This window comes from Dromiciops gliroides, chromosome 6, assembly GCF_019393635.1.
Source record: "Dromiciops gliroides isolate mDroGli1 chromosome 6, mDroGli1.pri, whole genome shotgun sequence".
NCBI classification, from domain to species: domain Eukaryota; kingdom Metazoa; phylum Chordata; class Mammalia; order Microbiotheria; family Microbiotheriidae; genus Dromiciops; species Dromiciops gliroides.
The window spans coordinates 157,584,966-157,603,609 of NC_057866.1; the positions used below are offsets into that span (position 1 = coordinate 157,584,966).

At 39.6% G+C, this 18,644-nt stretch overlaps 1 protein-coding gene across 4 annotated transcripts in view; it reads left to right on the forward strand.

Moving 5' to 3' along the window:
• Positions 1–2,530: 2,530 nt before the first annotated feature.
• Positions 2,531–18,644, forward strand: part of SMARCA5 (SWI/SNF related, matrix associated, actin dependent regulator of chromatin, subfamily a, member 5) — a 47,437-nt gene continuing 31,323 nt past the window's right edge. Inside the window, exons 1-6 of one of the 4 annotated variants that reach the window (XM_043970357.1) lie at positions 2,531–2,818; positions 7,418–7,492; positions 13,068–13,234; positions 15,133–15,233; positions 15,696–15,796; positions 18,038–18,217. In XM_043970357.1, coding sequence (XP_043826292.1) covers positions 2,645–2,818; positions 7,418–7,492; positions 13,068–13,234; positions 15,133–15,233; positions 15,696–15,796; positions 18,038–18,217 — 798 coding nt within the window. In that variant the 5' untranslated portion in view covers positions 2,531–2,644. Of the gene's footprint in view, positions 2,819–3,426; positions 3,657–3,711; positions 3,846–7,417; positions 7,493–13,067; positions 13,235–15,132; positions 15,234–15,695; positions 15,797–18,037; positions 18,218–18,644 lie in introns of those variants that run through there. The other 3 variants (XM_043970358.1, XM_043970359.1, XM_043970360.1) reach the window with 3 other exon arrangements.

Sequence of the window (18,644 nt, forward strand, 5' to 3'; positions counted from 1 at the left end):
CATTTAACCCTGTTTGCCTTAGTTCCTCATCTCTAAAATAAACTGAAGAGAAAGGCAAACCACTCCAGTATCTTTGCCAAGGAAACTCCAAAACAGGGTCATGAAGAGTGACTTTACAACGACTGAACAAAACCTATTATTATTATTAATATTAATATGCAGTACCAAGAGTTGTGTTACCTTTGTCATATTTGTATCTTGAGGGAGGCGATGTGATATAGTAATGAGAGTAATGAGTCAGGAAGACCTGGATTTGAATCTTGCCTCACATACTTCCTAGCTGTGTTACTCTATATTTAACCTCTCTGCTTCTCAGTTTCTTTATCTGTAAAATAAGATTAGACTTGATGGCATCTAGGGTCCTGTCTAACTCTAAATTTATGTTCCTTGAAGGATTGTATATATATAGAGTTGGTGCTTTTTTGAATTCTTCATATTATTTCTTACATCATAGTAATATATTCAGGTAACACAATTTAATTACACCGCTATGGAAGGGCAAAATTTCTAAGGTCTTTGCTACTATAAAAAGAGTTGCTATGAATATTTGCATAGAAGGATTATTACTTTTTACCTTCTTGGAATAATATGCAGATCGACGGCATCTTTAGGTCACAGTGAATGGTTATTTTAGTCAATAATTCCCAGTTGCTTTTCAGTCTTAGTTGGGTCAATTCATCCTCTACTAAAATGCCTGTCTCTCCGTTGCCCCTTCAAGAGTTGTCTTTCTGCTATAAACTTGATAGAAGATCCCTTCTATCTTCACCAGCACCTACTCTATTTTCCCACATGCAACAATTGTTGCATTTTATTTGGGGGTCTCAGCTGAGGCTTACAGGGAGGAGAGGAAAAAGGAGTGGGGAAACCAGTCACAGATAAGCATTCTGGGGCCCCAACCAGGCCAAACAAAGGGCTTTTAGGGACAGGGACGATACTAGATAGTCTTCCTTTTTGGAAGTGACACTAGTCCAGTGCTAGAGGTAAGGCAAGGTGAGAAGCATCAGTGAGCTACAGTGGAAAGAATGCTGAATTTGGACTCCCAAGGATGTGGATTCAAATCCGAGGTCTGCCAGATTTGTAACCCTGAGTTAGTTACATCTGCAAAATGAGGTAAATCTTGGGTGAGGACAAAGAGCCCTGGCTCTGCAGTCCCAGGATCTGGGTTAAAATCCAGACTGAGCCACTTACTACTTGCGCAATTTTGGGTCTATCTAGGAGTCTATAGGTTGGACTAGATCAGGTCTTTCTTAAACTTTTTCCACTTTCAACCCCTTTTTGCCGGTGAAATTTTGATGAACCCGGTATATACCTATATAAAATAGGTCTACATAACCTTTTCCACGTGCCGCATTTTTCACGACCCCCACATTCGGCTACCCGACCCCATACGGGGTCTCGTCCCACAGTTTAAGCAGCTAGGGCCCCTCGAAACTCTGAACCCTAAGACACCCGTCTGTTTAGACTCAAGCAGGAGGGTGATTTCCAGGCCCGGTGGTAGCGGGCAGTGGTTAGTTACCTTTGTCACACTTGTATCCTAGCAGAGGCAGTACGATATATAGTAATTCTTGCTAAGTGTGGCATAATGGAGAAAGAGTTTGGAACAGGAAAGACTTGGGTTCAAATCCCACTTCTTGTCCTACGGGACCCCGGTCAAGTCGCTTCATTTCTCACGGCTCCAGACTCCCAAACAACTGGTAAGTTGCAGAAAATGCCGACTTGCACTGGGAGACTTTCCTACACCAATTAAACCGTCAGGTTTAATCTCCACCTGTTCCCATATCAGGAAAAGGAAGCAGGAAGGCCCCCCCGGGCAGCTCTCAAGGCACCACGAACAGGAGAGGGACAGGTGGCATCGCTTCGGACGAGGTCTCCAGCTCACGGCGGCAGGGGGCTGCCCTGAGTGAGCAGGGCCTAACTCCTGTGGGGCCTGGCCTTAGAAATTCTCCTTCAGCGCCATAAGCCGGCCGAAGATAGGGGCCGGGCCGATCCCTCTGGCTACCTAGAAGCGACATGGGAAAAGAAGGGCCAGCGGGTGACCAGTAGGAGGAGGCCGTTGGGGGGGGTCGTTGGGGGCCGCGCGAGTGCGCTCCTCGCGCCGACGGGCGGGCGCCCATTGGTTCGCCCGGTCTCCACGAGCAGCGCAGGCTCCGCCCCCTTCGCCCCTCTAGCGCCCCGCGTGCCGCGGAGGGAGGGGGTGGAGAAAGCGCCATCGCGCGCGCGCTAGTGAGCGACTTGGACCGATCAACCAATCAGCAGACCAGCCGGCGAGCCCGCATTCTCGCGAGATCTGGAAGCCGGCGGTGGCGGCGTCGGTGTTGGGGACGGCATTGGTTCCTGGTTGGTGGCGAGGAGGGTGAGAAGCGGCTGCAAGAAGAGAAGACGCAGAGGGAAAGCAGCCAGTTACCCCTCGCGCGCGCTCTCTTCCTCCCTCCCCTCCTCCCAGGCTTTCTTCCCCTTCCTTTCCTCCGACTCCCGAGCCCGGCCGTCCGCTCCAGGCGACAGGCATCCAGCCGAGAGGTGAGCGGCCGGCCCGCCGGGCCCCGTGAGGAGGAGAAGGAGGAGGAAAAGGAGGAGGAGGAGGAGGAGGAGGAGAGCTTAGTCCCGGCGTTTTCTCGCCCCGAGTGTGCCCGGCCGCGCCGCAGGCATGTCGTCCGCGGCCGAGCCGCCGCCGCCACCCCCGCCGCCACTGCCGACCGCGGAGACCGTGCCTCCCGCTCCGGCCGTGCCCGCCACCGGCGGCGGCGGCAACCACAACAAAAGCGGCGTGGAGAGCGCCCCGGCCCCGGCAGCCCCCCCTGCGGGCGACGCGGAGATGGAGGTGAGTGGGGTAGCCAGGGGAGGGAGGGAAGGAGCCCGAGCGCTCGCGGCGACACCGGGCTAACGCACCCCCGCCGCTCCCCCGGCCGCCCCACGCGCCGTCCCGAACACGCGCGCCCCTCTCCCTAACTTTGGAGCCCGGGGACGCGCCTCGGCACCCCCTGCTCGGAGGTCATCCCGAGCCAAGTTCTGGTTCTTTCGAAACCGGGGCGAGCCGCCGCGGCGCGCGGGTCCGGCCCGGCCGAGACAATGGAGAGCGAGCCGGCCAGGCCCCGGGGCCCCCGCCGCGGGGAGCAGCTGCGCTGGGCGGCCCCCGTCGGGAGGAGCAGCCGCGCCTGCAGCCCCCCCCTCCCCAGCCTCGGGGGCACGGACGCGCCGGGGCCCCGGCCCCCCGCCGCCTCCGCCCTCCTTTTGTGCGCTGCGCCAGCGCCGGGCCGGCTGCCGAGCCCGCGGGCGGGTAGGCCCGGCCGGGAGCCCCGAGCCGCGGCGGGCGGGGGCGGAGCAGCTGCGGGAGAGAGAACAAAGTGAGCCGGCCGGGGCGGGCGGGCTGGCCGGCCCTCCCGGACCGGGGCGCGGGGGGAAGGGAGGGGAGGGTTCCTGGGGCCGACTCCGTGGGAGTTGTCATCGCGATCGTGCGAAGGGATTGGGGCATTAGGAGCAGCCGGGGCGCCGGGGAAATGGCAGCAGCGACCCTGGTCCCGAACTGGTTTCGTCTGCTTCATCCTAGGCGGCTGGAGGGGATCGGGGCAATTGCTCCTGTCTGCCGGGTGCGGTGGGGAGGGGACTGTCGGGCTGCTGGGCCGGCGTCTGTGACAGCTCCGGACCGGAACCCATCTCCGGTGACTGACACTCCAGCGCCGCTCCTCGCTCCCACACCTCTGTAGCGCTCCCCGTGTGCCTGGCATCGAGCTAGCGATTATCGACGCATTTGGTCCTCAACCGCCCAGGGAGCCAGGGGCTAGTGTTATCCGCATTTTGCAGACTAGGAAACTGACGCAGATGGTGTCTGGAGCTAGGTTTGAATTCGGGTCAGACTACAGCTGGGTTTTTGTGTGTGTGTGTTTTTTTGTTTGGGGTTTTTTTTGGTCAGCAAGTGACCTAAGGTGAAGGGAAGACCAACTGTTAGAACGATGGTTTTTGAGAAATTAGTGAGATAGGTGAAATAGAATAAAATCTGGGGCAATTTTGAAAGCATTGCTTTCCTGCGTCATTATTGTAGATACTGTCCTTAGGCTATATTGGTAGTCATCTATTTTAGACCAAACTTTAATGCTAACTTTTGAAAGTTTGAAATGGCATTTTACATTATACTTTTTTGATTTTTAAAACATAATTGGTACAGATTTCAGGCAGAAGCAGATTACTGGCACTTTACATGTACTTCTCATTTTTTGTGATTCTTGGTTATAAATTCTTTGAACTGATTCCTGATGGAAGCTTTCTTCTGGTTCTTAAACTAACTGGGCAGTGGGGGTACCAAAATATTACTCAAGTTGTGCATTTATTGTTTCTCTTGGAACATGACCAGCCTGTCCTCCTCTTCTGATTATGGGGTGTCCTTGATGATGCCTTTTATGTCTCTTCTCAGTCAAGTTTTATTTTGTAGTTATCTGGAAATTTATATTTGGCTTGCATTTTTTTCTATTACTTTGATTACTTAACATTTTATTCAAAAGTTTATTCTTTTGAGATTGTTGGTATTTTATAATTTCCCAAATGCCCGTCCAATCTCCTTACATTTTATTAATAATAATAGCTCAGATTTATATGGTGCTTTAAAGCTTGCTAAGTGCTTTTCCATTATCTCACCTAGACATTTGCATTTGAATTTCACATGATCTCATCTTGCTTCTTTTTCTTGATTGAAAACATGAGAAAGTAACAGCCATGCCACCCCATTTTTATAAGTCATAGTCTTATATTTTGTTTACTTTTTTTTAAGAGCATATTTGACTGGAGACAAAATTTATATTATTCTTATCATTGACATTCTGAAACAGACATCAACTTAAATGTGTTTGCTATTGTCATAGAATATGAAGTCTAGAGAATACAGTCCAAAGTATGACTTCTTGACTGAAGACAAGGTTTTCTTAATTTTCTCATTCACTGATCACATCAAATCCAGAACCAACAAAGGCCCTTTTATTGAAATCTACAGGATAGGAAAGAGATAGAATCAAACATTTATACTGGAAATCAAAGTGGATGAAAAATGCGTATTTCCCAGATTTTGCATCAAAGGTGGACTGTGAGCAAAGCTTTTGAGGTCCGGTAGTTGTAATGATTATTAGGGCAGACTGGAAAGTTTATTTAAATACCAATAAAGAAATATAATGAAAGCAGCAAATCAGAAGTATTAAGTTAAAATCGAGTTATGGTTTGTGTATGAATAAAAATTTAAATAACTTCTCTTAATATGATATTTTTGTAAAAAGCTATGTTTTATAATTTCATGAACTCAAAAATTATGTTTTTCTTATCTCTACACCTGTAATTTTGACATTTCTTTCAAAACTTCTGGTATACATTTTTCATTGAAAGTCATTGTATTTCTTTATTTCCAGATTGTATTTTTTTACAGGGTAGTTGTCCCTTGTTTAAGGTTCTCTTTATACAGCTTTATACTTGTGTATTATTTCCTCCCTTAGATTAGAAAATGTTGTGTATGAGCAGTACTTACTGTCTTTTGAGAGACACATGCTGTGTAATAACCTAAATCTTCCCTAAAGCTGCAGAATTAAATCTATTTTAGTCCATTAAAAATACTCTCTCTTACTCTTTTTGATGGACTTAATGTGACTTATTCTGAACCCTGGAATTATCTGAAAAAAATTTTTTTGGACAAAATCTAAACTTTCCCATGGCTCCTGCCATAGTTTTCTGTGCCACTGATGGGCACTAGAATTTGTAGTCTAGTGGAGCAGTATTATTTCTGTTTACAGTTACTTTTTCCAGTGTGGGGAGAGTAATTCTTTACAGCAACTATTGTTCTGCCCTCATTTTCCAGTATAAGTTTATCCTTCCTGTTGGCCTCTATTGGCTAATATGTATTTGACCACACGGGGTATGTGGACTCTAACAGAGGTTTACTTTAATTGTAGTAATGATTATTATTGAAACAGTACATTTTATTTTCATAGGACTTTCCATCTTATTTTATTCCCACTTTACTCAAAAAAGGTAGGGCATATATTATCATCATTTTCTCCTACAGTAAAAACGGAAACATCTTAATGACATGTGTAGGGTCATACAGGTAGTGAAATTGAAACTAGGACCTGGTGTCTTTGATCCCCCTAATGTAGTGCTTTTTTTGCTTACATCAAGTTGTCCCTTTTTTCGTAGCTATATACTGAGTGTAAAAGGAGAGACATTGTATATATTTAATGACAGTTATTATTTTTTGCTATTTTAAGAGGGAAATTTTGAGTAGGAGATTCAGGGTCTTAAATGGTAATGCAGAAAAGTTTAATTTTATTGCTTATATTTTGAAAGTCAAGATTGGCAAGTGGAAAGTGTTACTGTTGCCATTGAAAGTTTCTAGTTCAAGCATTGGAAACATAAATTTTAACTGCTTAGATATTCTGTAGTTGAAGTTGCAATTTCATACATCGCATCGGAAAAAGTACTTGTATTTGGAGTCAAAAGACCTGCGATCAAATATTTTTCTAAAACATTAGTTGTGTGACCTTGGACAAGTCATTTAACATTATTAGGCTTAAGTTTTCTCATCTGTTAAATAGGGGAATTAGACAAGATAACTTCTAAGGTCCTGTCCAAATCTAAATCTATGATTCTGTAAATATGATTTTGTTTTAATCATGGGGGTTTATATTGATGAATAAACTCTTTATACATTCAAGAGAAATCATAATGGTTTTAAAATTATATTTAGAAAAAGATACAAAAAACTTCTTTATGAAGGACCAGTTGGTTGTCTTATTTGCTTTTTATTTCAAAATGTTTAACATTGATTCAGTATTTTTTTTTTTTTGGCCAGGCAATGGGGGTTAAGTAACTTGCCCAGGGTCACACAGCTAGTAAGTGTCAAGTGTCAAAATGTTTAACATTGAAAAGATAAATGAATTTACCAAAAAACATTCTCTCTTCATTGCTTATAATAGTGCTATTGCTTCAGTGAATAGCAATTTTGTTTCAGTTGGTAGATAGCTTTGTACTGCTAAAAAGATAACATTACTGTCTTCAAGGATATTTTTCTAATGAAACATGTTTGTAACTTGACATTTCCTCATTTTTAAACTAAAAGGGCCACAAAATGTTGAATATTTTTCAAGTGTGAGGAAACGAGCTCATGCCAACAAAAGTTAACAACTATTTAAAGGAAATTTGCTCGAGAGAGAGAAATACTTTCTCCTTGTATGCTAGCCACTGTGCAGGTTTCAGTTTTTGGTTGAGGTTTCTGAGATAGTACATTTTATTTCATCTGTGTTAACTAATAGTTTATGAGCCATTTAAAATTATTTCTCAATCATTAGAATGTGTAATTTGGATTATTGAAACATTATGTAGGTACAAATCAGTTGAAGTGGTAGATCTAATTACTCTTAAAGAATAATTATCTTTTTTCCCCTTCTAGGATGTATTTGATGATTCGTCACCAGGGAAACAAAAAGAAATCCAAGAACCAGATCCTACCTATGAAGAAAAAATGGTATGTTTTTGTAGGCCTATGAGTGGTGTCAGTACATATTGTGAAAGCTCTTTAAGTGGTTTGTTGTACTATTAGTTTAGACATTTTACCAGTAGGGCCTGCCTGAAGAGCCCTAGTGGTTGAGCTATAAAATAGTAGTAGATGGTATATTTTCTAAATTTTGTTATACTTTAATCAGATTCTCCTGTGCCATGTATTTTTTTTTACTAGTTATCTCACCAGGATGATAATGTTGTTTGTATGAATATAAGTGTGAAATACGTTTTGATTTTAGGAAATTAAGAGTAGTGCTAGAAACCACCTATTATAGGATTTCACTGAACCTGTATCCTGGCTCTGACACTATTCTGTGACCTTGGGTCAATCACTTAACATCTCAGCCTTGATTTTTTTATCTGTAAAATGAGGATGCTTTTAACATTTGTACTAAGTACTTCATAGGATTGTTATGAGGAAAAGACTATAAATCAGTGAGTGTATTTTTTGGTCCCCTATGGGAAATATAAATATAAGACTCGACTCTTGCCTACAAGGAGTTCAGTCTTGTTGGGAGACAAAAGACAACTAGAGGTGAACTGTAAGACTGCCCATCCTTTATGGCCCATCACAGATCCTTCTGCCTCCAATAATCTTCCCTGCCTTCCTCTGAACCTTTGAAACATTTATGCTAATATTATCTCCCATCCTCAAACCCACCCCAAGTTGTGCTTTTGGAAGACTTTTCCTTCCTGTTCAATCTTGAATGGTCTTGGGTTGGCAGTGATACAGTGCAAATGAGCATTGGATTTGGAATCAGGTGATATGACTTTGACTCTCACCTCTGCTATATAGTAACTGTGTTACATGGAGCACATTTAACTTCTCTGGGTATCATTTTCTTCATCTGTACAATTCGAGACAGGGGTTTGGATTAGATAACTTAATTTCTTTTAATTTCTAACTGATCGTATGATGATTTGATACCTCAGCTCCTTAAGCTGAAAGTGATCTTAGTATCCCTAGATTTCTTCATAGCATTTTTCCTTGTTCGGTCTCATGTGGTTATTAGAGTCTCCCTTGTACCACTTATTTGTGTATAGATGCCATCTCCCCTCCCCCCTTAATGGTAAGCGTCCCAAGAACAGAGACTGCATCTAGTACAGCATCTCATATAGAGAATTAAAATAAACATTTGTTGAGTTTTTTTTTTTTAATTTGTATTGGGGGGGGTGTGCGTGTGTGCATGCACACCCACATGTGTGCAGAGCCACACATGTGCATTCTCAACCTTCCTGGCTCTGATGGTAGGACCTTGCAAATTGTAAGTACATAGTAGATATTTACTGATAGATTGATCAGCTGCCAAGTAAATCATATAATTTGTGCCATAAGAAATTAGGAGAGAAATGGTCATTGTGAGTTGGAACAATAGAAAAGACTTCATGGAAGAGAACACAGCAGTAGAACTTGAAGGTACTTCTGAGATCATCCTATTTAGTCCCTGTCACCTGAATCCTGGGGGATAGAAGAATTTAGATCTGTGTAGCAGTGGGAAGAGAGCTGAGCAGAAGCAGGGTACAAAGAGAATAAACAAAGTCACAAGTGGAAGTTTTCTAACTTGATTGATGCCCTGTTCCCCATTCCCCACAGGAGCTATTCCAAACTTTCTCTTCATTTCTCTAGCCTTCTACGCTTCTTCTTTGCTCCACTTTTTCAGCTAATGACTTGATCTCTATTAAGAAAATTAAGGTGTTTTTTTTGGTTATGGGTTTCTTCTTCCTTCTCTCCACCTTATAACACATTGAAGACAAGTCTTTCACTCTCACCTCCTGCCAGATTTTGATAATTAAGCTACCCTTTTCTTTGCCAAGGCCAATCCCTGTACATGTGCCCTGAATTCTATTCTCCTTTTTTCTGGCAGATTGCCCCCATAAAAATATTCTCTCTTCCCCCTTTAATCTTCACTCTCTTCCTGTTTCCTTGTTCCTTTCCTATTGCCTTTCACCACTCACATTTCCCTTGTTCTTAACAAACCTTCTTACACCATGCCATCCCCTCAAGCTGTTGTCTTACTTACATCTATGCTCTTTTTCTCAGATTTCTAGAAAAACTTGTCTATACTTGCTACCTTCACTTCCCTCTCACTTCTCAACATTTCAAAATTTGGCTTTTGGTCATATCACTTAACTGAAACTGCTCTCTCCAAAATTGCTACTGATCTCTTAATTGCTAAGCCTCTTCTTAGTCCTCATTCTTCTTGACCTTTTTGCTGCATTTGATATTGTTGCCCACACTGTTACTTGATACTCTCCCCTCTACAGGTTTTCATAACACTATTCACTCCTTGTTCTCCTCGTCAGATTTCTTTTTCTCAACCTCTGTTTGCTTGTCACACATATCATGCCCCTAAACTGTGGTTGTTCCCCCTCCCTGCCTCTGGCTTGGTTCCTTTTTTCTCTCCTCTTTTTCTTGGTCACCTTCCATGGGTTCAGTTATCTCTGCAGATGTTTCACAGGTTTATATAATCTAACCCAATCTTTTTCCTGAGCTCTAATTCGGTATTACCAACTGCTTATTAGACATATCAAACTAGGTATCTTGGAGACAGTTCAAATTCAACATGTCTAAAACAGAACTTTTTCCTTACCCCTGAACCCTTCCCTCTACCATTCTTTCCTGTTTCTCTCTGGGATACCACAGTTTTTCTTAAATCTCCAAGGTTTGTAACCATGGCATTATCCTTGACTCAAGTCATTGGTCTCCCTCTATTCTCCCAACCATCCTCTGCTGCTGCCCAGCATGATTTTTCTTAAAGCCGGTGTCTCTTCCTGTCCCTCCTCACTACGTTTCATGGCTTCCCATTGCTTCTAGATAAAATGTAAACTCCTCTCTTTAGCTTTCAAAGTCCCAACCTGTCCTTATAGCTTTTTTCTATATGACTCCCCTTCCCCTCATCTGTAGAGTGGAGCTGGCATTGCCCCTTCCTGTAACTCATGGCACTGTCTCACATCTGGGTGCCTTTGCACTGGCCATTTTCTCCTCACCTCTGCTGCATCAAGTCCCTTGCTTTTTTTTTAAGATGTGGCTCAGTCACCACCTGTGTGAGACCTTTCCTGATTCCCCACTGCTAATGCCCTTCTACCCTTCTTAACAACCTTGTATTCTTGATACACTAGTCTGTCTGCATGTTGTCTCCTCTCATCAAATGTTAGCTCCTTAAGAGTAGGGATTTTTACAATTTTTTGTTTCCCCAGTGTTTGCATATACAGTAGGCATTTAATACATTGTTTGTTGATTATGGGAAATAGTGAGAAAATGTCCTTGGAGCCTTTGATAATTGGAATGAGCCTTTATAGCATAGTAGTTGTTGTTTGTGTTGAGTATACAGATAAGATTGGCCTTGATTATAGTGGTTTTAAAAAAGTTTATCCAGTAATAAATATTGATGTTTTTGTGTATATGCACTACATTTTTAAGAAGACCAAAGCTTTAGAACCAATGCAAAATTTATTATCTAGATTCAGAATTAAAGTCATATTTACTTTAAAGTATTTGGTAATGAGGGCAGGACTATTATATTTATATAAACATGCTATACTTAGTTTCAGTAAGAATGTTTTTACTTGAGAAATAGTCTTTTGGAGGATGAAGGGAAGGAAGGTTTGAGCAAGTTGGGAGGAGAGGAAGGGATTCTAAAGTAAAAAGGGTGCTGGAGAAAACATAAAAAGGAGGGCAAGTTGATCAAAATGTGGAGTAGTGAGTAAACAAAAGCAGTTGAAGAAAAAGACTGAAGACAAAAATGACATACCTTGTTCCATTGAGTTTCTTTTGGTGGAGCTATGTTTCTCCATCAATTTATGGTATATTTGATGTTCTGTGGGTCAGAAGCAATGAAAAATACTTTGAATGTCATACTTTTTCAGATCATTTCTTTAAAATCCATCTTTGTGTTTATTATGCAACTGATATTGACCTTTTTTCTTTTGTGGGGCAGTGGGGGTTAAGTGACTTGCCCAGGGTCACACAGCTAGTATGTGTCAAGTGTCTGAGGCTGATTTGAACTCAGGTACTCCTGAATCCAGGGCTGGTGTTTTATCCACTGCGCCACCTAGCTGCCCTGTGATATTGGGCTTTAATGGCAAGATAGTCAACATCTACAAGATGGGCATATTTCTTAGAGGGAGAACTAGCTTTTTTCTCAAAGGATGCTATATTCTGCACTGAAAATAAATTAGTATTTTTCCATGGAAAAATAATGGGTAAAATGAATTTGCAGTCTGTACTTAAACTTTTTGAGACATGAAAAAAAAAACCACCTTTTAAAATCCTGACATTGTTTACCCACCTTTTATCTAGAATGTTGTAATTTGTATCTATTTTTCTAATAGTAGTAATAAGTCAATTAGTTCTTTGTTCTCAGGCTTTTGAAAGTATAGGAAGAAAAAAAAACAACTGTCTAAAGCATACACTCATCCTTCCCAATGTATTTGCCTAAAGTTGAATGGTACATTTTCAGTGTATTATCTGTGGTCCTTAAGGAGTAAATTGTGGAAAGTGTAGCTTGCAGAAATCTGATTTTTACACTTAAAATGAAGATTGTATTTAAGGGTGCTATGTTCCCTTTTGGTAGGCGATATGTTCTAAGCTGATGCCTAATTCCAGCTGTTAATAGTGTATCAAAAATCTTCCAAATCCTTTTTGTAGTGTTGGTTTTGGTTTTTTGGTTTTTTTTGTTTTTGGTATGAGGGTTTTGTACAAGTGGCAGAGATTTGAGACTATGGGCAGTTTCTTCAGGTATGACATTGTGCTTGCTGTGATTGAAATGTGGGGACTAATAGTCAAGGGGAGCATTTCAGCCTCAGGATAATTACACGGTTATGAAATGAAACAAGTATATATGTAAAAGTGCTCTGAATCATTCAGCAAATATTTATTAATTTATTGAGCTCATATGATGTGAGGCTTATGAAGCCTACAAAGGAGTTCAGTGTGGTTTGGGGGGGGGGTTAAAAATCAAATAATAATACAAGAGGGAAATAATATTAGAGAACAATGTGAAAAGTCACATAGTGGTGTACAATTATTTCCTGAGTAACTTGTTAAGATCTGGGTTCAGATTCTACCTCTAATATAAGCTAACAGTCCTGCACAACTTACTTAACACTTTACTCCTCCAGACAACTCTCTAAGACGAAGATACAGAAAAGTTACAAATCTGGATCTTCATCAGTGTCCGCAGTTTGCACACTAGGAGTTCAATACACCATTGAAATCATAAGTTTAGGACAAAACCAAACCAAAAGTAATACAGTTGACTTCAGAAGAAAGTAAGATTCTCCTCTGATTTTGATTTAATTTTGGTCTGAATCAGTGAAGGAAGGCTTTGTAGAGGAAAGTATAAGATGAATGATTTTAGGAAACTGGGTGGTATACTTAGCCTTTTATTTGTGGACACAGGAATGTACAAGTTCTGATTATATGCTATAGCATTCTAACTGAAAAAGCTAATTTTGTTTTTGAATGTCATGTTAAAACAATTTTCTGCACTTTTGATATTGACTATTTGGGTTAAGCATTTTAAAAATTCTGTCTACAGCAAACTGACCGAGCAAACAGATTTGAGTATTTGTTAAAGCAGACAGAACTGTTTGCACATTTCATCCAGCCTGCTGCTCAGAAGACTCCAACTTCACCACTGAAGATGAAACCAGGACGTCCAAGAATAAAGAAAGATGAAAAGCAGAATTTACTGTCAGTTGGCGAGTAAGTAATGACCCTGGTAAAGATTACAATGAAAACTATTTCAGTTTCTTAATTCTTGATGAAAAGTTAAGAAGATCTAATCTTTCCAATATTGTTCACTGGTCTCTGTTTTGATAGGATGTACATTAAATTTGAAGTTTAACTCCTTGGTTTTTTTTTGTTTTTTTGGGGGGGTGGCAATGGGGGTTAAGTGACTTGCCCAGGGTCACACAGCTAGTAAGTGTCAAGTGTCTGAGGCTGGATTTGAACTCAGGTACTCCTGAATCCAGGGCCAGTGCTTTATCCACTGCGCCACCTAGCTGCCCCCTTTAACTCCTTGTTAATAAACCCAAGGTACATTTTTTTTTAAGTATGTATATAGTTGCTAAGTATGATGATTAAAAGGAAGGAATAATCTTATTGGCTGTTGCCAGAAGAGGTGGAAGTTGAAGAGACAAGGCACACAAAAAAGGAAAAGAAGGCAGTATAGATTAGAAGTGTTAGCAAGTAAGTAGATAATGCTTGTCAGGGCTATTTGAAAATAGAAGAAACACAAACTAACACAGCACAGCCAACAAGGGTGGTGAGCAGCTCTATAAACATCAGTATCCTTTATAGGCATAAACTCAAACAGTGTCTTTGTTGGAAGTACTAAAACAAATGATCCTTACCCTTCAAGGAAATTATGGGGGAGATAAAGTATGTACATAACTAAGTATAATATAAGGTAATTTGAGGACTGAAAGTCCAGAGATGCTCAGGAAAAGTTTCTGTTCTGTGCCTAAAAGGAAGGAAGATAAGCATTCTGAGAGTCACAAATGAGAAGTGGCAATGCTGCCACTTTAGTTCAATTTGGGACACAGCTTTCTTGGAGGGGATGATTAGTATGAAATAAGGCCAGAAATAAAAAATTTTGGCAAGATTTTGGTGGGCTATAAATGCCAAAATGGAGAGTTTTCCTTACCCTAAAAAAATCTAGAAAACGTTAAATTATATTCTCTGGGCTCTTATTTATTTAGGAAGAAACATAAGCATTTTTTTAAAGTGTTAGAAAGAAGTCATTGCCTAGGTGAACCTGAGTTACTTTTAAAAACCCAAGTCATTCAGCACTTTACATTTCCTGTAAGATAATAGCCATTGCATTATTATTTGGGCACTATCTTAAAAACTAGAACATTCTGCTACAATATGGATATACTTAAATTGTTTCAAAGCATTTTGCCATTTAAATATCTTTATACAATATTGAATTACTAAGTGTTAGGCAGGAGGGAAGATGTAGTACACCTGTATGCTCAGATGTTAACTTGTCTTAAGACAAATAAGGAAAATGCTAATGGATACTGTTATGTGGCATTACATTTTTGATGAAAGTAAACCATTTTTTAAACTTAATTTTTGTTTGGACATTACATAGCTTACATTCTAATTCCTTGCTTTATGGTTTTGGTTTTTGTGAGTTAGCAATATAAAGGTAAAGTGGTGAACTCCTGTACTTTTGTCTAAAAGACAACCTATATTCTTCTGGACTTGAGTTGCCTAGGTATTACTTAACCGAGGTATTATTAAACATTAAGTATTATTATATAACATTTATCTCATTAATAGACTTTTTGGAAATGAAAAGCAAACACTGTCAGTGACAACTTATTACTTTAATTGTGGTTTTTTTAAAAAGTCTGAATAGGATGTCATCTTTTTAGATTGGGCTTCAGGGACAGACTATTATTTTGGGGATTGGAGAGGGGAGGAATTGGTGGGATATTGACTAATAGTTAACTGTAGAACTCTAACTGATCTTCCAATCTTTGAAATTCAGATTTCTGATCCATCTCTTGAATACCTAAACATACATATTATAAGAATAGCTTTTGTTAAGAATTATTTTTACTTTAAAACTCACTTTTTTTCTCTTATAGCTATAGGCATCGTCGAACAGAACAGGAGGAAGATGAGGAGCTGTTAACTGAAAGCTCCAAGGCCACTAATGTGTGCACTCGATTTGAAGACTCCCCATCATGTGCGTGGGGATGGGGGAGGGGCCAGCATCTCGTGGGGAATATGTTTAAGGCTTACATTTTTATATTTAAAAAAGTGATGCTTGGTCATTTTATGTCCTTGGAAACATCACTTAGTTTTTAGGAAGTATGTGAACTCTGACTTTAGGTTTTATATTAAGTGGCAATGTCTTTAAGTTGTCTTGTATTTAGTTTCATTTAGGGCTGCTTAAATTTCAGTGTATTTAGTGTAGTCTCTGTATACAGTTGGAAAAAGTCTTGGCTTTTACCTCAAAATAAAATAATATGTGCATGAAAGCCAGCCCAGGTGGGCCTTTGATTAATTAATCTCATGGTGCTGTTGTCAGTGTAGATATTTTCCCACCTGGAATTAATTTGTTATAATTAGTACCTCTCCACACTAGAATAGCATTTTTTCCCTTTGAACTTTATAATGTTTTTTTCCTTTTGTGTGTCCTTCTTAGATGTAAAATGGGGTAAACTCAGAGATTATCAGGTCCGAGGATTAAATTGGTTAATATCTTTGTATGAGAATGGAATCAATGGGATCCTTGCAGATGAAATGGTATGTTTTTGATAATTTTAAAAGAATGCCTTAATTTGATGTAACTATTTCTTTTTTTTTTTTTTTGGGTGAGGCAATTGGGGTTAAGTGACTTGCCCAGGGTCACACAGCTAGGGCCAGTGCTCTATCCACTGCGCCATCTAGCTGCCCCGATGTAACTATTTCTAAAAGTTTAAGATATTGTTATAAAGTTTTAAAATTTAGGTTTGTTATTCATAATAATCTAAAATGATAGCAAAGCTTTCACTCCATTTGGAATCTGGTCCAAAACTGAATAAACCAGCTGTGAGGCAATTATTTGATGATAACTTTATGGTTCTTTAAGGAAATTCAGATGGGAAAAAAATCATTTTTTCCAAGAAACTTAGGTTTATTCTGATACTGAATTTGCACCATATTTTACCTCTTATAGACTGAGCTAGGATGTAGCTCATTTAATTCATTAGCCATAGATGATGGCTTACCTAATTTTCATTTATTGGTGGGGTGCTGCCTTTATGCTTTTAAGCTACTTTTCAATTCTTCTGTTAAGCCAATCATATTGTGATAAGAAAAGCATTTTTGAGATATACTAAATAGTTGGACCAAGTAGTTATGCATTATTTAAGATGACTGTAATATGATCAGATTACCATGATCAATTATGTTATTACATCTAATTTAAAGAAAAATTTAGAGTGTTAGCTTTGCAAAATTAACTAACCTGGTACTATCCTAAACTTTCTGGAAGGCTAGCTCTGCACAGGTGATTCTGATCAGTATAGGAACTTATACAGATTTTGAAGATGTTTAGGAATATGATTTAATGGCCAAGTATGTGCTAAACTAATGATATTGTAATTCTGTGGTATTATGACTTCTTTTTCTGTTTCAAAAGTGATGTACCAAGTTTTACAGCAGGGTAAAGAAAACCTGCTTTTAAATATTAATTACATGCTTTTAATATTTGGAATTTTGGTTTATGTAAGTATTTGCTAATTATAAAAATAAAGTTACCACTCTTTAAATTTCCTTAAAAAGGATACAATTTTGGGGGGTGGGGGATGGGAGTTAAGTCTACTAATGTTTTGGACATTGCAGTTTGAGTTTTTTAGGGAGGAATTAAAAAATCACCAACTTTGATTTAGAGTCATTTATCTTTGCATTTTTCCATATCCACTTAATGTACCTCTTATTAGAGGTTATTTTACTTAAAAAATGTATGTTCTGGGGCAGCTTGTGCAGTGGGTAGAGCACCGGCCCTGGATTCAGGAGGACCTGAGTTCAAGTCTGGCCTCAGACACTTAACACTTACTAGCTGTGTTACCCTGGGCAAGTCACTTAACCCCAATTGCCCCGCCCCCCCCCCCAAATGTGTGTTCCTGATTATAGGAAGTAATTAGACAAGAGAAGGTGGTGAAATAATTTCCAAAATTTGATAGACCTAGAACAATGACTTAAATCCTTGTTGATAGTAGCTCAGTAGTACATGTGAAAGATAATACTTTTCATTGGATGTAAATTTATTTCATGATTGACCCTTTTGCCTACTCCTTTTTTGATGTTCTTTATCATTTCAATTGTCTGATCTTAATTATATAGAGTTTTTATAAAGAGTTGTTTATGACTTACCTCAAAAACAAGTAAATTTGAAACACCCCCCCCCCCCCCCACACACACACAGAGTCCTTGGAGCCTTTGATAATTAGAATGATTGCTTAATTTAAACTAATGAAGTGATTGGTACTATGAGCCAAAGCTTAATGATTCTTTTGGGAGGTAAATTTATCTCAGGTTGCTGAATTAACCCTTATTAGGAACTACTTCACTAGGAAATAAAGGTCCAGAACTAGTTTTTGAATTTTGAGTATCAGGATGTATTTAGTATATAAATAGATTTAGCTTTATTAAAAATATTTGGTTTTAGGTTTGCAGAGCTTGGTGAATTTTAGGGGAATTCAGCCAAATATCAGTTATTCTACCTAAGGAGGAAAGAGAACATATAAGAATGAATTAGATGAATAGTTTCTAAATTTCCCTTTAATCCTTAGTTTTCATCTCTGAAACAAATGATTATACTTAACTAAGAATAAAATTAATATATTTCATGTTTTCTTCATTATCTGTGTAACTTGTAACTTATTGAAGTTACATTTCATTTGTGAGGTACCAGAGGGGAGGTTCTGGATAATTAGATATGTAGCAGTAAGTAGTACTGTTTATGGTTTTAGATGTTTTGTGTTTAATCTTGGATATTTTCAGGGCCTGGGAAAGACACTTCAAACAATTTCTCTTCTTGGATATATGAAACACTATAGAAATATTCCTGGTCCTCATATGGTATTGGTTCCAAAGTCTACTTTACATAACTGGATGAATGAATTCAAGAGATGGGTACCGACGCTTAGATCCGTTTGTTTGATAGGTGATAAAGAACAAAGAGTAAGTATCAAGCATTGCACTTATTTATTTATTCATTCATTCATTCATTCATTCATTCATTCATTCATTCATTTATTTATTTATATCAAACAACAATCTAATTCTACTTCTATTAAGAGGAAAAAACCCTCAAACTTTTGATCTAAGGACATTTATGTATTAGTGGGCCTTAAAGCAGTAGTCCAGCTCTGGGAAAGGTATTATTGGAGAATATAGATCAGTAGTTTTGGGTAGTAACTACATGGGGACAGCATTAGCATGATGCCAGAATTGAGCATGAGTAGTCACTGGAAATTTATATAATATAATGCAGTCTTTTCTTCCCCATATGTTTACAAAAGAAGTTTGAGATGATTTGTTGCATGATATCTATATGTGTCACAAAATCTACACCTTTACCATGACTATTCAAGTTGTTTCCTCTTAA